The sequence below is a fragment of the Triplophysa dalaica genome, chromosome 16, assembly GCF_015846415.1.
Source record: "Triplophysa dalaica isolate WHDGS20190420 chromosome 16, ASM1584641v1, whole genome shotgun sequence".
NCBI classification, from domain to species: domain Eukaryota; kingdom Metazoa; phylum Chordata; class Actinopteri; order Cypriniformes; family Nemacheilidae; genus Triplophysa; species Triplophysa dalaica.
Genome location: NC_079557.1, coordinates 10,740,429 through 10,758,539, shown reverse-complemented (window position 1 = coordinate 10,758,539; position 18,111 = coordinate 10,740,429). Strand labels below are relative to the sequence as shown.

General features: G+C 38.7%; 1 protein-coding gene across 2 annotated transcripts; it reads right to left on the bottom strand.

Moving 5' to 3' along the window:
* Positions 1-88: 88 nt before the first annotated feature.
* ocrl (OCRL inositol polyphosphate-5-phosphatase) lies at positions 89-17,601 on the bottom strand. 2 transcript variants are annotated; one of them, XM_056769102.1, is made up of 24 exons: positions 16,978-17,599; positions 16,302-16,381; positions 13,832-13,923; positions 13,166-13,204; positions 12,682-12,795; positions 11,903-12,046; positions 11,560-11,791; positions 11,327-11,482; positions 11,143-11,244; positions 10,887-11,001; positions 10,618-10,734; positions 10,240-10,421; positions 9,666-9,777; positions 8,973-9,082; positions 8,197-8,332; positions 8,005-8,115; positions 7,281-7,446; positions 6,956-7,191; positions 6,094-6,117; positions 4,545-4,661; positions 4,373-4,457; positions 3,303-3,430; positions 2,247-2,358; positions 89-2,165 (listed from the first exon to the last, which is right to left on the bottom strand). In XM_056769102.1, exons 1-24 carry the CDS (start codon positions 17,020-17,022, stop codon positions 2,041-2,043), a joined length of 2,880 nt encoding a protein of 959 aa, XP_056625080.1. In that variant the 5' UTR covers positions 17,023-17,599; the 3' UTR covers positions 89-2,040. The 2 variants fall into 2 exon arrangements, with proteins under 2 accessions (XP_056625080.1, XP_056625081.1); XM_056769103.1 differs by lacking the exon at positions 6,094-6,117 and having other exon boundaries at positions 16,978-17,601.
* Between the last annotated feature and the right edge of the window lie 510 nt (positions 17,602-18,111).

The window sequence follows — 18,111 nt, the reverse complement described above, 5'->3', positions numbered from 1 at the left end:
GATAGCCATTGAAAGTTGAACTTACCATAAATAAACAATAGTTATTGCAATAGCAGACAATACTTATAAATAACTGAGGATATCCCAATAACACGGTCTTAATATCTTTATTCCATTGAATAAATTAAAAGTACCCATCCCCCACGAATAAAACATACTATATGTACAAGTACCCATCTGCAAAGTACCGGAAATGTTAGACTGTATATTACAAAAATCAAATGGATAGAAAGACAGCACAGAACAATTAACAGGCAAAGGGGTGATCACAACAAACCACAAAATTGTGCAAGAATAATGGCCATCAGCGATTCTGCTCCTACAGTCTCTACAAAGAGGTTTATTTCTTTCAGAAACGTCATCTACTGGCAATGAAAGCGGAATGACTGAATAAAACCGCCTAGCTCAGGAATTTAAAGATGGTCATTTCCCTAGCACATGTAAAAAGGCAGGGGCTTTGAAACATGACAGATGATGTGAGAAGATTAAAGATGAAGTAGATCTCGTCCAAGAAAGCACATGACGGGGAGCCTCAGCAGTGGGCATCGTGCCATAGAATATCACAACTTATGAGCATTCAAGAAAACTAGGACACAAAGTCAGACAGAACATTTGCTGACGGGTCTTTTCCATCTCTTTCTCTCATAGTGCTCAAGAGTGCAGCTAAAACATTTCCTGTGGGATTTGGAGAAAATATTGCTGGAGCAAGCACAAGTCACACGCATTATGCTGTGCGCTCTGTGGTTTTCATTCCAATAATATTTTCGCCGTAGTATGTGTAACAGAACAAATGAGACTTCCTATTTGTAATGCAGAAGAAAACCACACTGGCTGTGCAATGCGGAGCCTCTCCAAGTACATTTTTTTTTAAGATTGCTCCCAATGTGTACGATTGTTCAACATACATAAGCACATAATGATGTCACTACGCCAAATGCATGTCAATGTATTTGGCACACCACCAACAATGACTGTAAACAGACACACAAAACTGTCCCAGTACGAGTTAAGAGTCAGGATGACAATGTACACTTATAGAAAACACGATTACATCTTCATTACAAAACAAGACAGAACATTAAATCACTCATTGAGTTCATAAGTTAAAATGTTAACGTCGGGACTACGAGCAGATCTCACAGGAGTAAAAGGATCCTTTTCAGTGCAGATGAAGTAGTTCAGATTTAGATTTCATTAAAGAGGGCTAAAAAAGGAGCTAGGAGGAAAACTTAAAAACCATCACCATGTAACTTGTATTTTTTTGAAAGAGACATCCGAATGCACAATGCTAATGTATATAAGACTGGAAAACATATAAATAACAACCAAAACTGACTCGAGTCAGCTGATTCATCATGATTCAAACACATCAGTGAGTCAAGATCCCAGAGAAGCTGCTGTCCTGGATTTCGTCGCTGTGCTGAAAGGTAGTCGATTGTCAAACTCTAATAATTCTAACAGCTCTAATATTTCTATCACCCATATAAGGACATAAAGGAGAAAGCTCAGACAGATACGTGGACTAAAGCAAAGACGCACCAAACCTGAAGGGAGTCTTTAATCTGCCAGCAGTAGTCCATAGTTTCTTTAGCATGGCTTTCCTTTAGTGAAATATGTTGGTCTTTGAGTGTCCGTGGGTCTATATATACACTTATTTCAGTAAAATAAGAGAAGATACATTGGATTTGGCATAACAGCACTCTACTCCAGTGGTCACAGAGAGACAAGGAAGGGTCACAAATGCTAGAGTCAAAACGCTGGGGGTCTAAATGTGTGTATTAATACTTCCGCAGCCACAACGGAGATAAATTGACACCAATCTTTTCTTCTATTCTAAAGAATAGAAATAAACCTAACAGATACGCAGTGTTTGTGAAAAACTACTATTGAAACCATTGCTGTCAAGCTCCCAACGACAGTAGTGCATGGGTGGTCCAAATAGCTCCAGACCATCCAAACACACCTCAGCCGTCCACCTAAAGACCTCTGATTCAGTCCATGACCCCTTAACCTCTGTCCTCTTTTGAGCAATCAGCTTACTCATTCTTCATCACCACCCATCAGAAACCCCAGAATGAAGTCGCTGGATTTTACTCGATCACTTGGTGTCTGTTTGCCGGCAAGATTGGGAGGTGGCCGAATGAGGAGGCTTGCAAAGAGAGAAGCTTCGAAAAGATCCAAAAAAGATGAATTAAGACACCTTAGAGATGGTTTTGAATGTCGCCAGTAGTAAAACTCAGACTTACCTAGCAGGTTGACGTTCAGGTTGTTGTCGATCGAGTGTTTGAGTAATTCCCTCAAGAAGGCCAGCAGGTAACGGAAAACATTGCGATGGGCCCGTGGGAGCTGAGATATTAACTGTTGTTCAGAGGAAAACAAACCTTTAAAAGAATCTGTTTCATTTGATGATTTTTAATTGTCGACAGAGAAAAGCAAAGCCTTAAAGGTGCAATCGACTTTTGCATTGTGTACTCATACACGTATGAGTGTAACGAAATATGAAATGATAAAAATAAAGGGTGTGGCTTGTTTTTCCACTGCCAATTTATTGGATATAGAAAGAAGGCATTTTAGGGGTCATATTAAGGCATTTTAAATATTTTCGCAATGTGTATACACGATTTAAGGTTCATACCGTAAACGTTTGTATCTCTTCTTTGCCCCGCCTCTCTGAAACGCGTGGATTTTTTACAGAGCTCATGGCTCTGAAAAGCGAGGTGTGCTATGATTGGCCAGGTAAGCCGTGCATACTGATTGGTCGAATACTGCAAGTATATGACGGAAATGTGACACCTCTTAACATATTTAGAACATCACGTTCCAAAGCAATTGTGCTGACACGTACGCCACCTTATTTGCCTATACATTTCGGTGGTCTTTGTCAATTCATACCCTGAAATGACGTAGATTTGTGGGGGTGTGGTTACATGAGGCGTTTCAGGCAGGTCTGGGTGAGGATTCGCTTTTAGACAAAATGCATCTTTTGTTCAGACACTTTAAATTTTACTTGTCTAAAACATGCATGGGCAACTTAAAACACACCAAAGACACAGAAAAACACGTATTCGCGGCATATGACCCCTTTAACATCAAATGGCCACCGATAGCATATAAATGATTCATTTTTGTTTTTGTATATTTTTCTTAAATATATGCATGTGTATGATAGATATGGACATTACACAGACATGTATTATGTAAACACAAATTTTTATTTTGCATGCGATTAATCAATGAATAGCCATATATTAAATCTATATATTCATGACATTGCCAGTGAAATAATAGCTGTATGTGTGTACCTGTTTGCAAAGTCGGCTGTCGTTAGAGCAGTCGAGACATCGCTGGTAGAGCTCATAACACAGGACAGGTTCAGGCAGAGCTTCCAAGAAGATCAACAGAGCTTCAGCAACTGAGTGATTACAGCCAGCTTACATGCCGTCAAGGAGAACCACAGTGACAAGCAGGAATGTACATTTGAGCGACCCGAAGAAAAAGAATGTCGGTAAGGAACATAGGGAAAAAAGAAAGTGTCTTTAATGATGTCTCCAGCACCATTAGAGTAAGACAGAGAAACATTCTCAGTCTGTCAAGGGTTTTAGTGCACAGGAATGAAATGTGTGGGAGGCAGTCCAGCCAGTAAGAGTATTTTTAAATGGAAGCACTTAGTCACATTCTCTGAGCTGGCAGACATTAGCATATCTATGAAAGGCTTGTCGGCATCACACAGTAAAAGGGTCCTCAAGATTCCACTGGTTGGGAAAATCTCACATTGGTTTGATATATAAACATACACTCACATAAAGGATTATTAGGAACACCTGTTCAATTTCTCATTAATGCAATTATGGTGGTGGTGTAATGGTGTGGGGTTGTTTTCTTGGCACACTTTTGGCCCCTTAGTGCCGGTTGGGCATCATTTAAATGCTACTGCCTTCCTGAGAATTGTTTCTGACCATGTCCATCCCTTTATGACCACCATGTATCCATCCTCTGATGGCTACTTCCAGCAGGATAATGCACCATGTCACAAAGCTCGAATCATTTCAAATTGGTTTCTTGAACATGACAATGAGTTCACTGTACTAAAATGGCCCCCACAGTCACCAGATCTCAACCCAATAGAGCATCTTTGGGATGTGGTGGAACGGGAGCTTCCTGCATCCCACAAATCTCCATCAACTGCAAGATGCTATCCTATCAATATGGGCCAACATTTCTAAAGAATGCTTTAAGGACCTTGTTGAATCAATGCCATGTAGAATTAAGGCAGTTCTGAAGACGAAAGGGGGTCAAACACAGAATTAGTATGGTGTTCCTAATAATCCTTTAGGTGAGTGTATATGCATATTCTTTTTGTGGAAAAGGATACGGATGGAGTCAGGAATGCTCGTATCCAGGCAGTCAATAATACTTTGTAGCTCATCTTGAAGGCCGGGGGTTTGGAAGAGGTCCTCCTGTATCAAAGACAAAAAAGGATTATTATCATTTATGTTAGTTTAGGGTTGAATAATGGTGCTTTCATGCGTTGATTTACAGCTTACCTGCTGACAGGCCTTAGTGTAGAGATGATTGACAAGCAACCAGATCTCTTTGGGAATCTTCAGAGGTTTGTCCTCTGTTCCAGTATTGTCCAACAAGAAATTCATACTGGATTTCTCCTGAAATATTGAGAATGTATAAAAACATATTAGTTAAGAGAGCGCATCGCATATAACCAACCGATTTCAAACACTTTAGAAAAAGGCTGCCAATAATATTCCCACACAGACACTAGTTCACCAGTTTTGACAATTCAATAATTTACTCATCCTCATGACATCTTTGATGTGCATGACTTTCTTCACACCAATGAATAAATGTATCTTTGAGGAGAGCTAACATGGCGAAGATCCAAAAGCATCAATCCCTAAAAAAGCTCAAACTAATAATCAGTGTCTCTCAAAAAAATGTAGTTTCGCTTCAGAAGACATTTATTAACCTCATTTGGATGACTTTAATGATGGACGTATGTGATTTTTGCCATGTTAAGATAACATGACAGCATTTTTTTTATAGTATTTGTGTGCATTTAAAAGAAGGAACTAACTCATATACAGCCATGGATAAAATTAAGAGACCATTCTAAATTTTCATGTAATCAGCATTTCTAGACGTATTGTGGCCTTGTAAGTCTAGTGTCTGCTATATGTAAACAAATCAAACCTCATGAGTGACAAAGTCATCCAAGAGGAATTTTAAAGACGGACAGCATGACAAGACACATGACGAGGTTATCAAAACAAAATATTTTTTCCTAAACAGATGTACAAATATTACTGTTGTCTCGCGAAAATGAACTCGATTTCTTTGCAGTATATGAGGTCTGAAAAATACAGAGCACCTTTTTGTTATTTTAACATGTTTCTCTAGTTTTCATTTTCTGCAAATAAATGCAAACAGAAACAATATTTTTGTAGTATTTCACATAATTAAACAAAAACGATACCTTTATCTAAATACAAATGGTACATTTTAAATCATAAAAACTAATTTTGAAATGGTCTCCTTTTTTTTCCAGTGGCTGTGTATTATAGAAGGCATGAGGATGAGAAAATTTTGAGAGGATTTTCTTGTTTGTGTAACTACTGCTAGAAGAAGAGTGAGAGCCCCTTAACCTCGCCACAAGACGGACTCATGCAGTTAGCAGACATGCAACTCACATTTCAACTTCTCTCAATTTGCTGATTTACAGTAGTGTTTAACCAAAAAAACAAAAAAATTGCAAAGGTGGGTTTATCATGCGGTTAGCTGCTTCTTCTGAAATAATCTAATATCACAGGCTGGTTAACTGTGAGCTGGGCAGGGAAAAGAGGGGTGGTATTCGAGCTGCAAGATTCAAGCCTCAGTGACTTTCATTAGCCTAACCCGGCCGAGTGACTGAGCAGTGTGGCAGGCCAACCCACACATGACGCCGAGACATCCCATTCTGAATGATGCAGAGCATAAGCATGGAGGCACTGAGACGCACGTTAAAACAGAACACATCACCGCCACATCAAGGCCCAATTATGCACCTTTCTAATGTTTTTAGTGAACTGAGATGGACTTTACCTTTTCCATGCCGCTATCCTCTCCCTGAGAACCATGCAGCACCAGAGCAATTGTTTGGACAGACCGAACAGAAAAGTGGAAAGGAGATGAAACAATAGAGACATAATCTATGAGAAGACACTGTCAGTTTTGCATAATCACAGATAAGCAGATTCCAGCTACAAACAGCGATGATTGGAATTGCAAAGCAATAGAAACAGATAACTGATCCTCTAAATAAAAACAGATCGTATTAGAGAATAACAGTGCAATAGAAAGACTAATGTTTGAGAATATGATAAAGAAGAGTGGACAACACCGACTGCCTGGTTCGCATAATGACTAACTGATACTAAACAAGCCATATTCCATTAGGACAGCCATTCAGATATTAACTTCATACTTGACTTCCTCAACTGTCAAAGGAGCAGCCTTTAAAAATGCAAACTTGCCAAACTTGAAAGTCTCTTCTTAACTGGATAGTTCACACGAAAAAAAACATTCAGTCATCGTTTACTCATTTTCATGTCATTCAAAACCAAAAGAAAATATTTTCAGAAATGTCTCTGTGGTTTTGTGTCCACACAATGGAAGTCAATGAAGGCCAATGTTGTTTGGTTACCAACATTCTTCAAACTTTTCTCATCTTTGAGTGCGCTATTCCTTTAACTAAAATTAATGTCAATGAGATATCTTTTCATTCATCGTGCTAAACTCAACCTTAACCTGAATTTTATACAGTTTTATTTATTGCCTAGTCAAAAACTATTTGATAAACAGGCCGGGGGTGAACATGATGAGCAAAGCACTTTGTAAACATGAGCACAACCGCATATTCCTTTGTGTTAATATTCTGTCTAACTAAATGCAGCCTGGTCCTCACCAGATCGATGAGTTTGGTGACGGGGATCTCGCGGATGGGTTTCTTCATGCGGCACAGAGTCTCCAGGGATGTTCCGAAGCAACTGGCAAGATAGTTTCCAGAGACAGTGATGAAGTAGTCCTTCCCCCGGTCCAGGTGCAGCACAAGGATGTCCTCGATTTTATCCTCGCCGGAGTTTAGCAGAGTCACAGAGTCTTTACTGACATAGACTTCAAAGACAATCTCCATTGACTCATCTGCAAGAAACATCAGCGTGCAGAAAGTGGATATGAATAAGGATTTAAAAAAATATAAACAGGGTTGAAATGAGACGAGAGATACTCACTAGGGTCTAGTACCCCTTCGCAGGGTTCAGCACGCAGCCAAGGCTTACAGTACTGAGAGTCATTGAGTTTGGGAATGAAAGCGAATGTGCATGGGACCTGCCCGTCATTAGTGATGATGAAACTTCGACGCTGTAGCTGCCGGAATTTTACATTCTCAAACGTGAACTATGGGTGGAAAAAACAAATGTGAAGTTAAAAGCATTCAAACACATATCAAAAGAATATGAATGCAGTGTTTCAAAGTAAAGCTGTTTGACTTGTTTTTAACTGCACAATTATTTATATTATGCCAAATTTAAACATCCAACAGAGAGTTCGGTCTCAAAGCAATAACAGCGTATCTGATCCAACTAAAGCTGTTGGATCCATTGACTTTCTCCATTAATACGCATGGGACAGACCAGAAACGGAAGCATGTCCGAATATATTTTGCATTTCGCTGTGTTTCGTGAACTCTGACCTGGGAATTCGCATCACGTGAGTGCGTGAAATCAATAGAAGATCTGAACATCACAACGTGACCTCTCAGTACAGAAATGTAAAAGATGGAGGAATCGTTCCTGCCCATTTTCGCAACACGGTCTGAAACGAATTACGCATACTCCAAGTCTAATCTGACCACGGCATAACAGTCTGGAGAAGTGCTTTAATAAAAGAATGAAGGTAGGCCAGCGGATCGATACAGAGCGAGTTTGTCTGCTCTGTTTGGCTGTCATTACTCACTTCACGATGGGACAGGGACAGAGATGGCAAGAAGTCATTTTCCAATCGGTCCATGTCACGCACGATTTCTTCAAATACCCTCTTGTAGCGCTGTTCGTTCACCAGCTTCACCTGATAACACAGAGATGTAAACAATCAATGTGATCCTCTCCGAAATCTTTACACTAGCTCGACTGAGGAAGTGAACCTCACCCCAATGCTAAAGAGAGAGCTGACAGGTTTGTGATCACTGGTCTTCAGCTCCATGTGACTGCGGTAGTGAAGCTGTTTGATGTTACTCCCCCTCCACAGAATACGGTCACACCACGCAGGGACTCGACACTTTCCACTGTGACCAAACAACAGAGTAGAAAACACTTTGCCATATCGATCTAATTCATTTACGTTTAGGTATGCTTTTACATACAAAACAACATACAGCATTCAAGTTGTGCATACATACATAACAATATTCATATTTCAATAGTATTTAACAGTTCAACATTTAAGCTACATTACAAGTATGTACATTTCAATGAAAATCAAACCCATGACATTGGCTACATTGGAACAGTTCACCCCAGGAAGAAAATAAAAACTGCTTAAATGTCTTTCTTATGCTGAACACAAAGGTAGATGTTTGGAAGAATGTTAGCAATCTTTAGTTCTGGTACATCATTAACTACCATAGTAGAACATTTTAAATGTTAGTAAAGGGAGCCTCAGAACTGTTTGCTTTCCTAAATTCTTCAAATATCAAATTCTGTGTTCTGCAGAACAAAAAACATTTATAGTACTGAATGATGTCCCTCAACTAAAAATTGACATTCTTCCAAATTGAACAAAGACATCTATACAGGTTATGAACAACTTGAGGGTGAGTAAATGGTGACAGAATTTTCATTTTGGGGAGAACTGTCCCATTAATATTAGAAATCTCTTCTGGCAGGTGATAAACACAGGCTATATGAAGTAACTCTGATATTTACCTTGAGTCCCATCGATCTGATTTAGCATCATATTTGTAAGTTGGGAGGAAATTAATTTCCCCTTCAATGAAATCAGTGAAAGCACATTTATTCTTTCTCTGCATGTTTAACTGGGAAAGCAAAACAGAAAATGCTGTTATGTGCACCTTCAGAGCAAACAGGGAAGTCTATATTTGTCTATCAACTACTGTCACGTCAGACTCACAACTATTGTGACTTTATTCTAAAATGTATTCTAAAAAGGGTAGGTAAAAAGATTAAATAACTCTTTTAAAAAATGAATAAAAGGTTTAAAGTTTTGCTCTAATGACAGCACATGCTTGACCCAGCATGAACTCTACAAGTACGAAAACCTGATGATATCGTGGTCTGAGAATGTTTTAAAGTGCCTATTTTTGGAAGTTGCACCTTACATTGCATTCAAGGTATTATGAGCAATAGTGCTTTTCATACAAAGTTTCATACAAAAATGGGCAATAACAATTTAAAAATATAAAATATTTTCTCTTTTACATTTTTTGTAATCCTTGTTAATGTTTCAATTCATATTAACCTTAAATTGAAGTAATAATGTAACAGTTTCGTACTTTCCCAACCCTGCATTTTGAACTCTCAAGGTTCTTACCCATCAGTCTAGTGTATTTTACCTAATTAAATGTCTGATAATGAAGATGGGTTGTCCCCAGGCCTTACCTGATCATAGTCCTGAAGCCTCCGTAGCTCATTAACGGCAATAAGCCTTTTCACCTCCCCGGCATCAGGCAAACTTAGCCTGTAGTTGAGATCTCCAAGCCAAATCACCACACTTAAAAGTAAAAAAAGATAAGAGTTAAACAACTTGCATATAGATTTTATATATATATATATATACACCATAAAATGAAAATTCTGTCATAAATTACTCAACCTAAAATTGTTCTTTGTTTGGATAAACAAGAAGAAAGATATTTGGAAGAATGTTAACAACTGAGATTTTCGTTTGACTATTGACTACCATAGTAGAACATTTTTAAATTGTCAAGGGTGCCACAGAATTGTTTGTATTCCTAAATTCTACAAAATATCAAATTTCGTTTTCACCAGAATAAAAAAAAAATATATATATATATATATATATATATATATATTTTTTTCTACTATGGTAGTCAATGGTGCGTAATTGATGACAGAATTTTCATTTTTGGGTAAACTGTCCCTTTAAAATGAGTAACATAAGTTACTGTGTTACTAAGCTGCACTTGATGACTCATCTGTCTCTGATACTCACTCATGTTTGACTATACTGAGAGGAGGGTGATCCAGCAGGTGAAAGCTCATGCGGGCACATATGTCTTTGTAGTCCTGGTTCCGACGCTCATAGTCTTCCACGTGTGCCGCCAGGTGAGAGTTTACGAAGCAGAAGCTTGTATTGTGAAACACAAACCGCACGGCCACTCCTCCTTTATTACCCTATAAGGTAACGGAGTAAGTATCATTTATCTCATATTATCAGTCAACACATACATAGTTCAACTGAAGTAAACATTTTGTGGTCATTACCTCTCTAATCATATCTAAAACAAATATACAAAGAGATACGCTTCTAAAGTAAGAAGGGCCAGCACTTCCTGATTTGACGCCACTTCCTGTTGTCGTTCAAATTTACCATTTTATTCATAAGGCCAGTTCCCACTGATTCAGCAGCCACCTCTCTTATGTGATTTTTGTGCTGTTTGTTGACATACACCACCAGCATCATTCCCACCAGACGAATAATACGCATCTGCAGGTGGGAAACAGAGCAAAATCACCACCTCATACTTTGGGAGGTTTAAAAGCTAAATGTATTACTAGATTTTCCATTGCGTCTAGCAAATCAGTGTGATTTAAAATGCAATAGTTTGATGAGACTCACCAAGTTAAGATGTTACTCACCTGAATGTATTTGGCTTTAGGGTGGAGGTTTCTCTCTATTGCGTCAACCCACAACTGTTCTTTGGATGAGTCCATGTATAAAAAAGCTTCTGTGCTCAGGTCCAACTCCTGAAATCTGTCAAATAACAGAAGTTGAACAAGCCATGATCAAACGATCTATGGATGCACACTGACAGTGAATGTATAAAAATGTACATAAAAATACAGTATACAAATGATACTATGTAAATGCAATATCTCATGTTTTGCCACTCACCCCAGAGCATAAACATCTGGAGGGTCTTGGACACAACACAGCCAGGGCTCAAGACTGCTATCAGGGGGCTGACCATTGACATTCCAAGTGCCCATGAAGAGCCTGTAAAATAATGAATCAGCTAAATTTAAATTCATTCTAATAAAAATCATTTATTTGTAGGTTTCTGGCATGTGGCACTCACTTGAAGTTCTTAATGTCCACATATTCCTTTTCCTTCTTGTTGAGGCGATACTTGAGCAGACCTTCCCTCGAGCTTCCCTGACTGCTCATCATGGCTCTCATGGTGTGGTTGGATTGGCTGTCGGTCCAAGAAACAGGACGATCCACAGAGTGATACCTGCGATGCAATGCACACAGAATAACAATGCTGGGTTGTGCCCCGAGACGCTGTGCTTGAGGTCGTGTAACACTCACTCTTGTCTGACAGGTGTGGTGTTCTGGGTGGGCGGTGGCCTTTCTTTGGCGGCTGGAGCTGCTGTGAGGTTTGTCGACGGTGTGTTTGGAGCTTTGCGAGGGGGAAGAGGGGGCATTGGTGGAGGAGGCGGCTCTCGTTGTGCCACTATTCGGTTCTGGTGGTTCTTCTTTTCTTCCACTTTTAAACAATTGTTGAAATTTTCCTCCAACGCAAAGTCTGAGAGGGAGGAGTCTATAAACAAAACAAAGCAGCAGAATTGTAAGTTGTATCTGTGATGGATCTAGATCTCTTGCCAAAATTAGAAATCGTAAAGATCCTGTTTGTGATGCTTTTACTCTGTACCTGTATTTAAGGGTTTTGCTACATTGCTGTTGCTGAGGTTGTTTGAGGTGGATTTGGAGGTTCCTCTTTGAGGTGGGATTGGGACACACACTTTGTCTGGAACAGGTACAACAGGCTCGACCTTTCTGGGCTGTGAACTCTCAGCTGTGGGGGATTCAACAGTGATGTTTTACATATTTAGGAATTCATGGCATATACAATTAAAAGGGTCAAAATTACCAAATCAAAAATGTATAATGGACTTATAAATAGAACGAATATTATCCCACAGTAGTGGACGGATATATTGCAAAAGTATTTATAAAAATACATCTTTAAATTATTTTTAGCATTATTTAATTAAGATCTCTGATACGTATTCAGACAAATTTAATGGACATATCAAAATAATCAATATTAAAATAAATTAATACAGTAATTCATACCTGTAAACCGTTATTGGACTTTGGCACACTTTCATAAATTATACACACAGAGCTTAAAAACAAACATACTCTGACCTGAATGAAATCAGTGTGTAAATTGAAATCGCGAATCAGGTTCTTTGATTTCTGACCCAGAATGAAAACCAGGCGAACTAAAGTGTACAAGATTTAAACTCAAAATACGTGCTTGACGTATTAGATCAAATTAATCCAAGAAACATTCACAACAAACCTATAAATCCAGGTATCAGTTACACTGGAAAGTAAAAGACTGGAGTAATTAATAATTAATTAAGAAATAAATAAGCCCCAATGTTTATGGCTGTGTTGTGTGGGGGAAATGAGGCGTATCACCTTGCTGTTTGGCCTTCATGGCATGCTGAAGGAAGGATTGAGTGTGAACGTCATCCTGCAGCTCCAGCAGAAGCTCTGGAGTTTGCTCGCCTCGCAGGCGAATTTGAACGGTTGCTGTTGAGAAACAGGGTCACATTCTCACATCCATTTTGTTATTTTAAGAACAGCACTCTGCCTAAATAAACCACTACAGTTAATTACGGATGGTTATGAAACGCACAGGAAAAAACATCACGCATATAAGCTGCTTAGGTTGAATGCCACTGCAATTAGCCACTTTTGGACAGATCCAGTAGATGTGACTAAACTAAAAAAATGATGTTATAATTAATATACATTGACTTTTGTATTCCGCACAGCATCATATGCGACATGCTGATGTTAATATGTAAATAAGATGGAAACAGCTATCAAGGAAACAAATATAAAAAAAACCTTTAAAATTTAAACTGGTGAACACTACCAACATAAAAATACAACTTACTGTTATTTGAGATGTCAATGAGAAGTGCTTCTTCAGCCTCTAAAAAGACATTTTAAAACAAGAAATAAGAGAGGGTTATATCCTACTGTGCCTGGATTTTAAGACGACAGTATCACGTTAAAGAAAACACAGCCTGCTGTTTCTTAGTTACAAACGTTTTCAAATATTTGATCAGGCGAACGGTTTACACACAGCACTGATCATTCTGGTGACAAGAGATCAAACATGAGATTGTATGGGTTAACCATAAAAGAACACATCTATTCACATGATAAAATGTTCTTTATAGCAAAACCAGGGTGCACCAAAATGACCATACATGGCAAAAACTGAAACTGCTGAACACATTGGGGCAAAAATCCCCCATGAGTACAGTACAGTAGTTTACTGTACTCATATTTTGGTTTTAACGGCTTTAAAAATCCATGCATAAAACAAGTATGCACACACTATAAAATGCAATATCTATACAAGTCTTTTTTGATTTTCACAAACACACACACTATTATAATATTGTGTAGAAATTAAAACAGAAAACTAACAATGATGTTTATAAATCTGTTGTACATGGTTGTGCACAAGAATACTACACAAAAGGCCTGCATTTTCAGCCAAATTATTTACAATGCTACTATAAAAATACAGAACAGTGGATGATGAGCTTACCTCGAACAAGGTGAAAATGGTTATTGATGGGGATTGACAGTTGGGGCACTGGATTCAATACAATCGCTTCAGGGTTTGCCAGAATATTTAACCTAACAACAAGAGAACCATTCATAAATTATCATACTAAAGCATACAACACGTTTTAGAATGTCTTACAAACAGCGCTTGACCATTTTTCTTTTTTTAAAGGGGTCAAATGACAGGGCTAAAACGAATATTATCGTTTTATTATCTGAAAAGAGAGGTGTGCTATGATTGGCCAGTTGGTTGGTGAGTTGCGACTGGTCGAATAGTAGAGCGTTTCACGGAAATGTAATACCTCTTACCATATTCTGATCATCAGTTTCCAAAGCAATTGTACTTACAGCGATAAAATGTCATCGGTACTTCCTTGTAAAGGATTGGTAGGGTTTTATTAAAAAAATATTATGTAAAATAGATAAAAACTATAGCTTACCATTTTACCTTTTATATACGACGTTATAAAGACTATAAACAAACAAAAATATACATCATACAGAGTTTGTGTGAGATAGAAACAAGCTAGCATTACAGCAGGGAATGGTAACATAATAAATAACATAGTGGGTTGGCCCTTCTTGATCAATCAGTGTTACACCACGTCTCGTCGCGACTCAGCAAAGACAATAAATCCCATTATAAACACGACATTTGTTGCCTCTAGTTGGAACATTATGACTACCACGAAATGACATACATTTGCAGGATGTCGTTACACTAGGCGTTTCAGGCAGGTCTGGTTGAGCTATCGCTTTTAGATAGAATGCATCTTTTGTTTCAACACTTAAATTTTTGCAATTTTACATGTCTAATACATGGATGAGCAACTTATAACACACCAAAGACACAGAAAAACACGTATTAGCACCATATGACCCCTTTAATGACATTTAATGACAACTAGAGTATGGGTTTCCTGCAATGTTCAGATTTCTCTTAACTGTTATAAGAAAAAAACACTCCGATAACAAACAACATTTCACGGGCTAAGCACATCCAAAATAAGCATATTTTCCACCACGGTCCATAATAAGCTTATATCATAAAAGGTAGCTTTCGGACTTCAATGAGGGACGGAAGTACACTATGGGAACGCAGCAGGCTAAATGCATATTGAAGGGCTAATTGCAGACCGTATTTCACTCTCTGACAATAACAGTGCCAACTCAAGGGCATCATGTTCCTCTCAACATGGTTCACATCCATTTCACTCAAGGGGAAATTTGATTATGGTGGATTATTGCAAAAACCTTTATAGTGACCTGCCTGAGTGTGCTGTTCCAAACATTTGAAGGCATTCTAGAACCCCTCTGTTCTGCCAGCAAGCCCCATTTCTTCCTCAAAAGACTGTAATTCATTAATAGATGCTGTCGCCAGGAAACGCAGCACTCTTGAACAAGAGATATTTAGCCTAGACTTAGACATCTTAAATTCAATCGAGTCAAATAACAGCCCTTTGTAGTGAGGCGGGTTATAATCTTCTCATTCAAAAATAACTTTCTGAGGTGCATTCTTTGCTGCATTAGAGTTTCATAACATGTTAACCCTGCTGGTTAAAACCATTTTGTCGCGCAACTCAAGCACTCCACATTTGCCTTCTATACATGTTTGTATAACCCTTCCTCATGCAAACTATCAGCGGTTTGTGCTTACTCTTAAGAGACCCTTTTCTTCACATACTGTAAGGACGTTTGTGATCTTTTTTTAAGTTTCTGTGCTAGGCTGGCACGCTGTGTGTTCATGTTTCATGCAGTTGGTCTGCTCATGTGAGGCTTATTACGCTCTAGGACAGAGAGGAGGAATGCAGGATAATGGGCAGCACACTAGCATCCACCACAACTGCTCAGACACACACAGACCATCCACATATAAAAACACACAGAGAATAAGTCACACTGAATGCATGACTGCCTAAACCCTATCTTTCACAGAGCCTTCTCACATCTATAGCAACCAGAGGCCAATTTCTATAGACATGACTTTGAAAAACCCAGAGTGGTGCTGACATTCGGGGCAGAAGAGAGAATTGGATCAACATAGATCAGAGGCAAAAGTAACATCTGCATTGAAGGGCAATATCAGATGTAGAAAAACAGCAGGAGGTTAGGATGCAAGTGCAAGTTCGACAACTAATAAATGTGTGTTTGGTTGAGGATCATGTTGCCTGACATACATCCTGATGCCTGGAAATTTAAAACCTGCTTTGTTTTGCATCAAATGATGTTTTACATATGATTTTCAGGACAGTTTAGAATGACATGAACGTGACACACAATTCCAGTTTATTAAATATCATGTTTAAAAAAGGCTATATGAAACCAGTTTTATTGCACTTAAGCTTTTTGTTGTCCTTTTGTTGTTCCAATTGCGTACCTCATTTGTAAATCGCTTTGGATAAAAGCAAATGCTTAATGTCGAAGATCAGAGAAACAGAAAGTGTACTTACTTGAACTGTCCCGAACAGTCTAACAGGGATAGGAGTCTTGGTTCTTTCTGTCCACCTCTAAGCTCGTGTCCTTTAACAGTCTGAATAAAGCACTGTCAAGGATGCAAATCACTATCTAGAGTCAGAAAAAATGGACAAGGGTCTGAGATACCTAGAGTAACGCCTTATGGCTCTCCCTCTCTTTCTCACTCGTAATAAAACGAGTGATAAGAGGAAACAGGAAATAGTGATGATTCTGCAAGATAACGCTGCACTGTGGTTCTGTATACAAATCGTAGCCATTATTTGCCAGCTGTATATTATCTTTATAGCATCTATAGTGTCATACATGGTAGATGCGTTTCAGCAACATATCATTTTAAATGCCATCAATACGTCACTCAATAACACGCATGAGCTCATCCATAAGAAATGCCACAGCATGCACATACCCTGTAGTGTATTTAAAAACGACATACATATGTACATACTAAAGTCTAGCTTTATTTGGCAGCACAGAAAAACGCCGACACGAACAATAACGTTGCATTCTGTTCAGCCTCGATAAAACATTGACATACAGAAATACACGTTTTACGTACATCTCTAGCTACGCTAACAAGACATCGCTAAATGACAACTTCTGATATGACCCCTTACGATAAAATGAACGACGAAGCACACAAAAGAAGGATACAGCCAGACATTTCTCCTCAGATATCCCGAGTGAAGACTCCATCATAAATGTTGATACGGGTGTTGAATGAAAGCCGTCAGGCGGCTAGCTAAAAGGCTAAACTCAGCCGTAGTGTTTTCGCATGATAGACTCCGCCCCTTCTGTGCTGTTGGCCTTCCGGGAAGGTCGCGAGACTGTCCTTCAGGTTAAATGACCGGGAATGTTTGCGCTTTACAATGAATTGCGACAAAGATCTACAGATTCTATGCAATTGTCACTCCCTTAAGTCGCCCAAGTGACGGAGAAGATCATTTAGGGAATGCGGCTGTACGGGGTTAGGTTTGCGAGCCAGTACGGACTCATTTAACTGTAGAATGAGGTCGCGGGTCCGTGGGAAAGTATCGAGTGTGTGTTGAATATGTGGTTAAAGTGCGACAGCAGTTGATGGTCGCTATATTTTGTTTGCCGTGTCATGAAATCGATTATCTAAAACCGTGTCCCGATATGTCGCATAACAACACCGGGCATTGTATGGGTTTCGAGGTCATCATCGGAGCGCTTTACGTTACACAGCAAAAGCAGCAATGTGTATCATGCGCTCATCATGAACGTCAGGGACGCGACGCGACGCCTTTACGCATATTTAATGTAAACACGCAGTGCGGCTCACTGCGTTTTTAAATATTTTTCTTAGCAACTGCCAAAAGCGAATTTGTAGTTGATTCGTGTCCTTCATTGAATACTTTTATCGTTCGTTTACCTGAAACCTTTCTTTCTGCAATAAAAATCCATAGGCTCCGAAGATATTGTGTTCAACAATATTTAAAGGCTCCCCTCACAAAAATCAACATTTATACCCAACAAATGATGTAAGAGCTTATTAACTGGAAGCGAGTTTATTCAATATTAAAATGGACAAATAATATTCTGGGTTTTTAGTTGGGGGTCTTGGAAGTCACTAGAGCCCCCGTATTGAAAACACTGCTCTAAAGATTGTCATTATAATGGAGTGACCCACTCTATTCAATTCAGTTGGATAATACCTAATTCATTTTTAATTAACAATATACAACCAAAGAAATCAGATCACAGATCTTAACCTCCACTCCATGAATAAACCACATTTTTTACTCCTAAATATGTAAATGAAGAAGC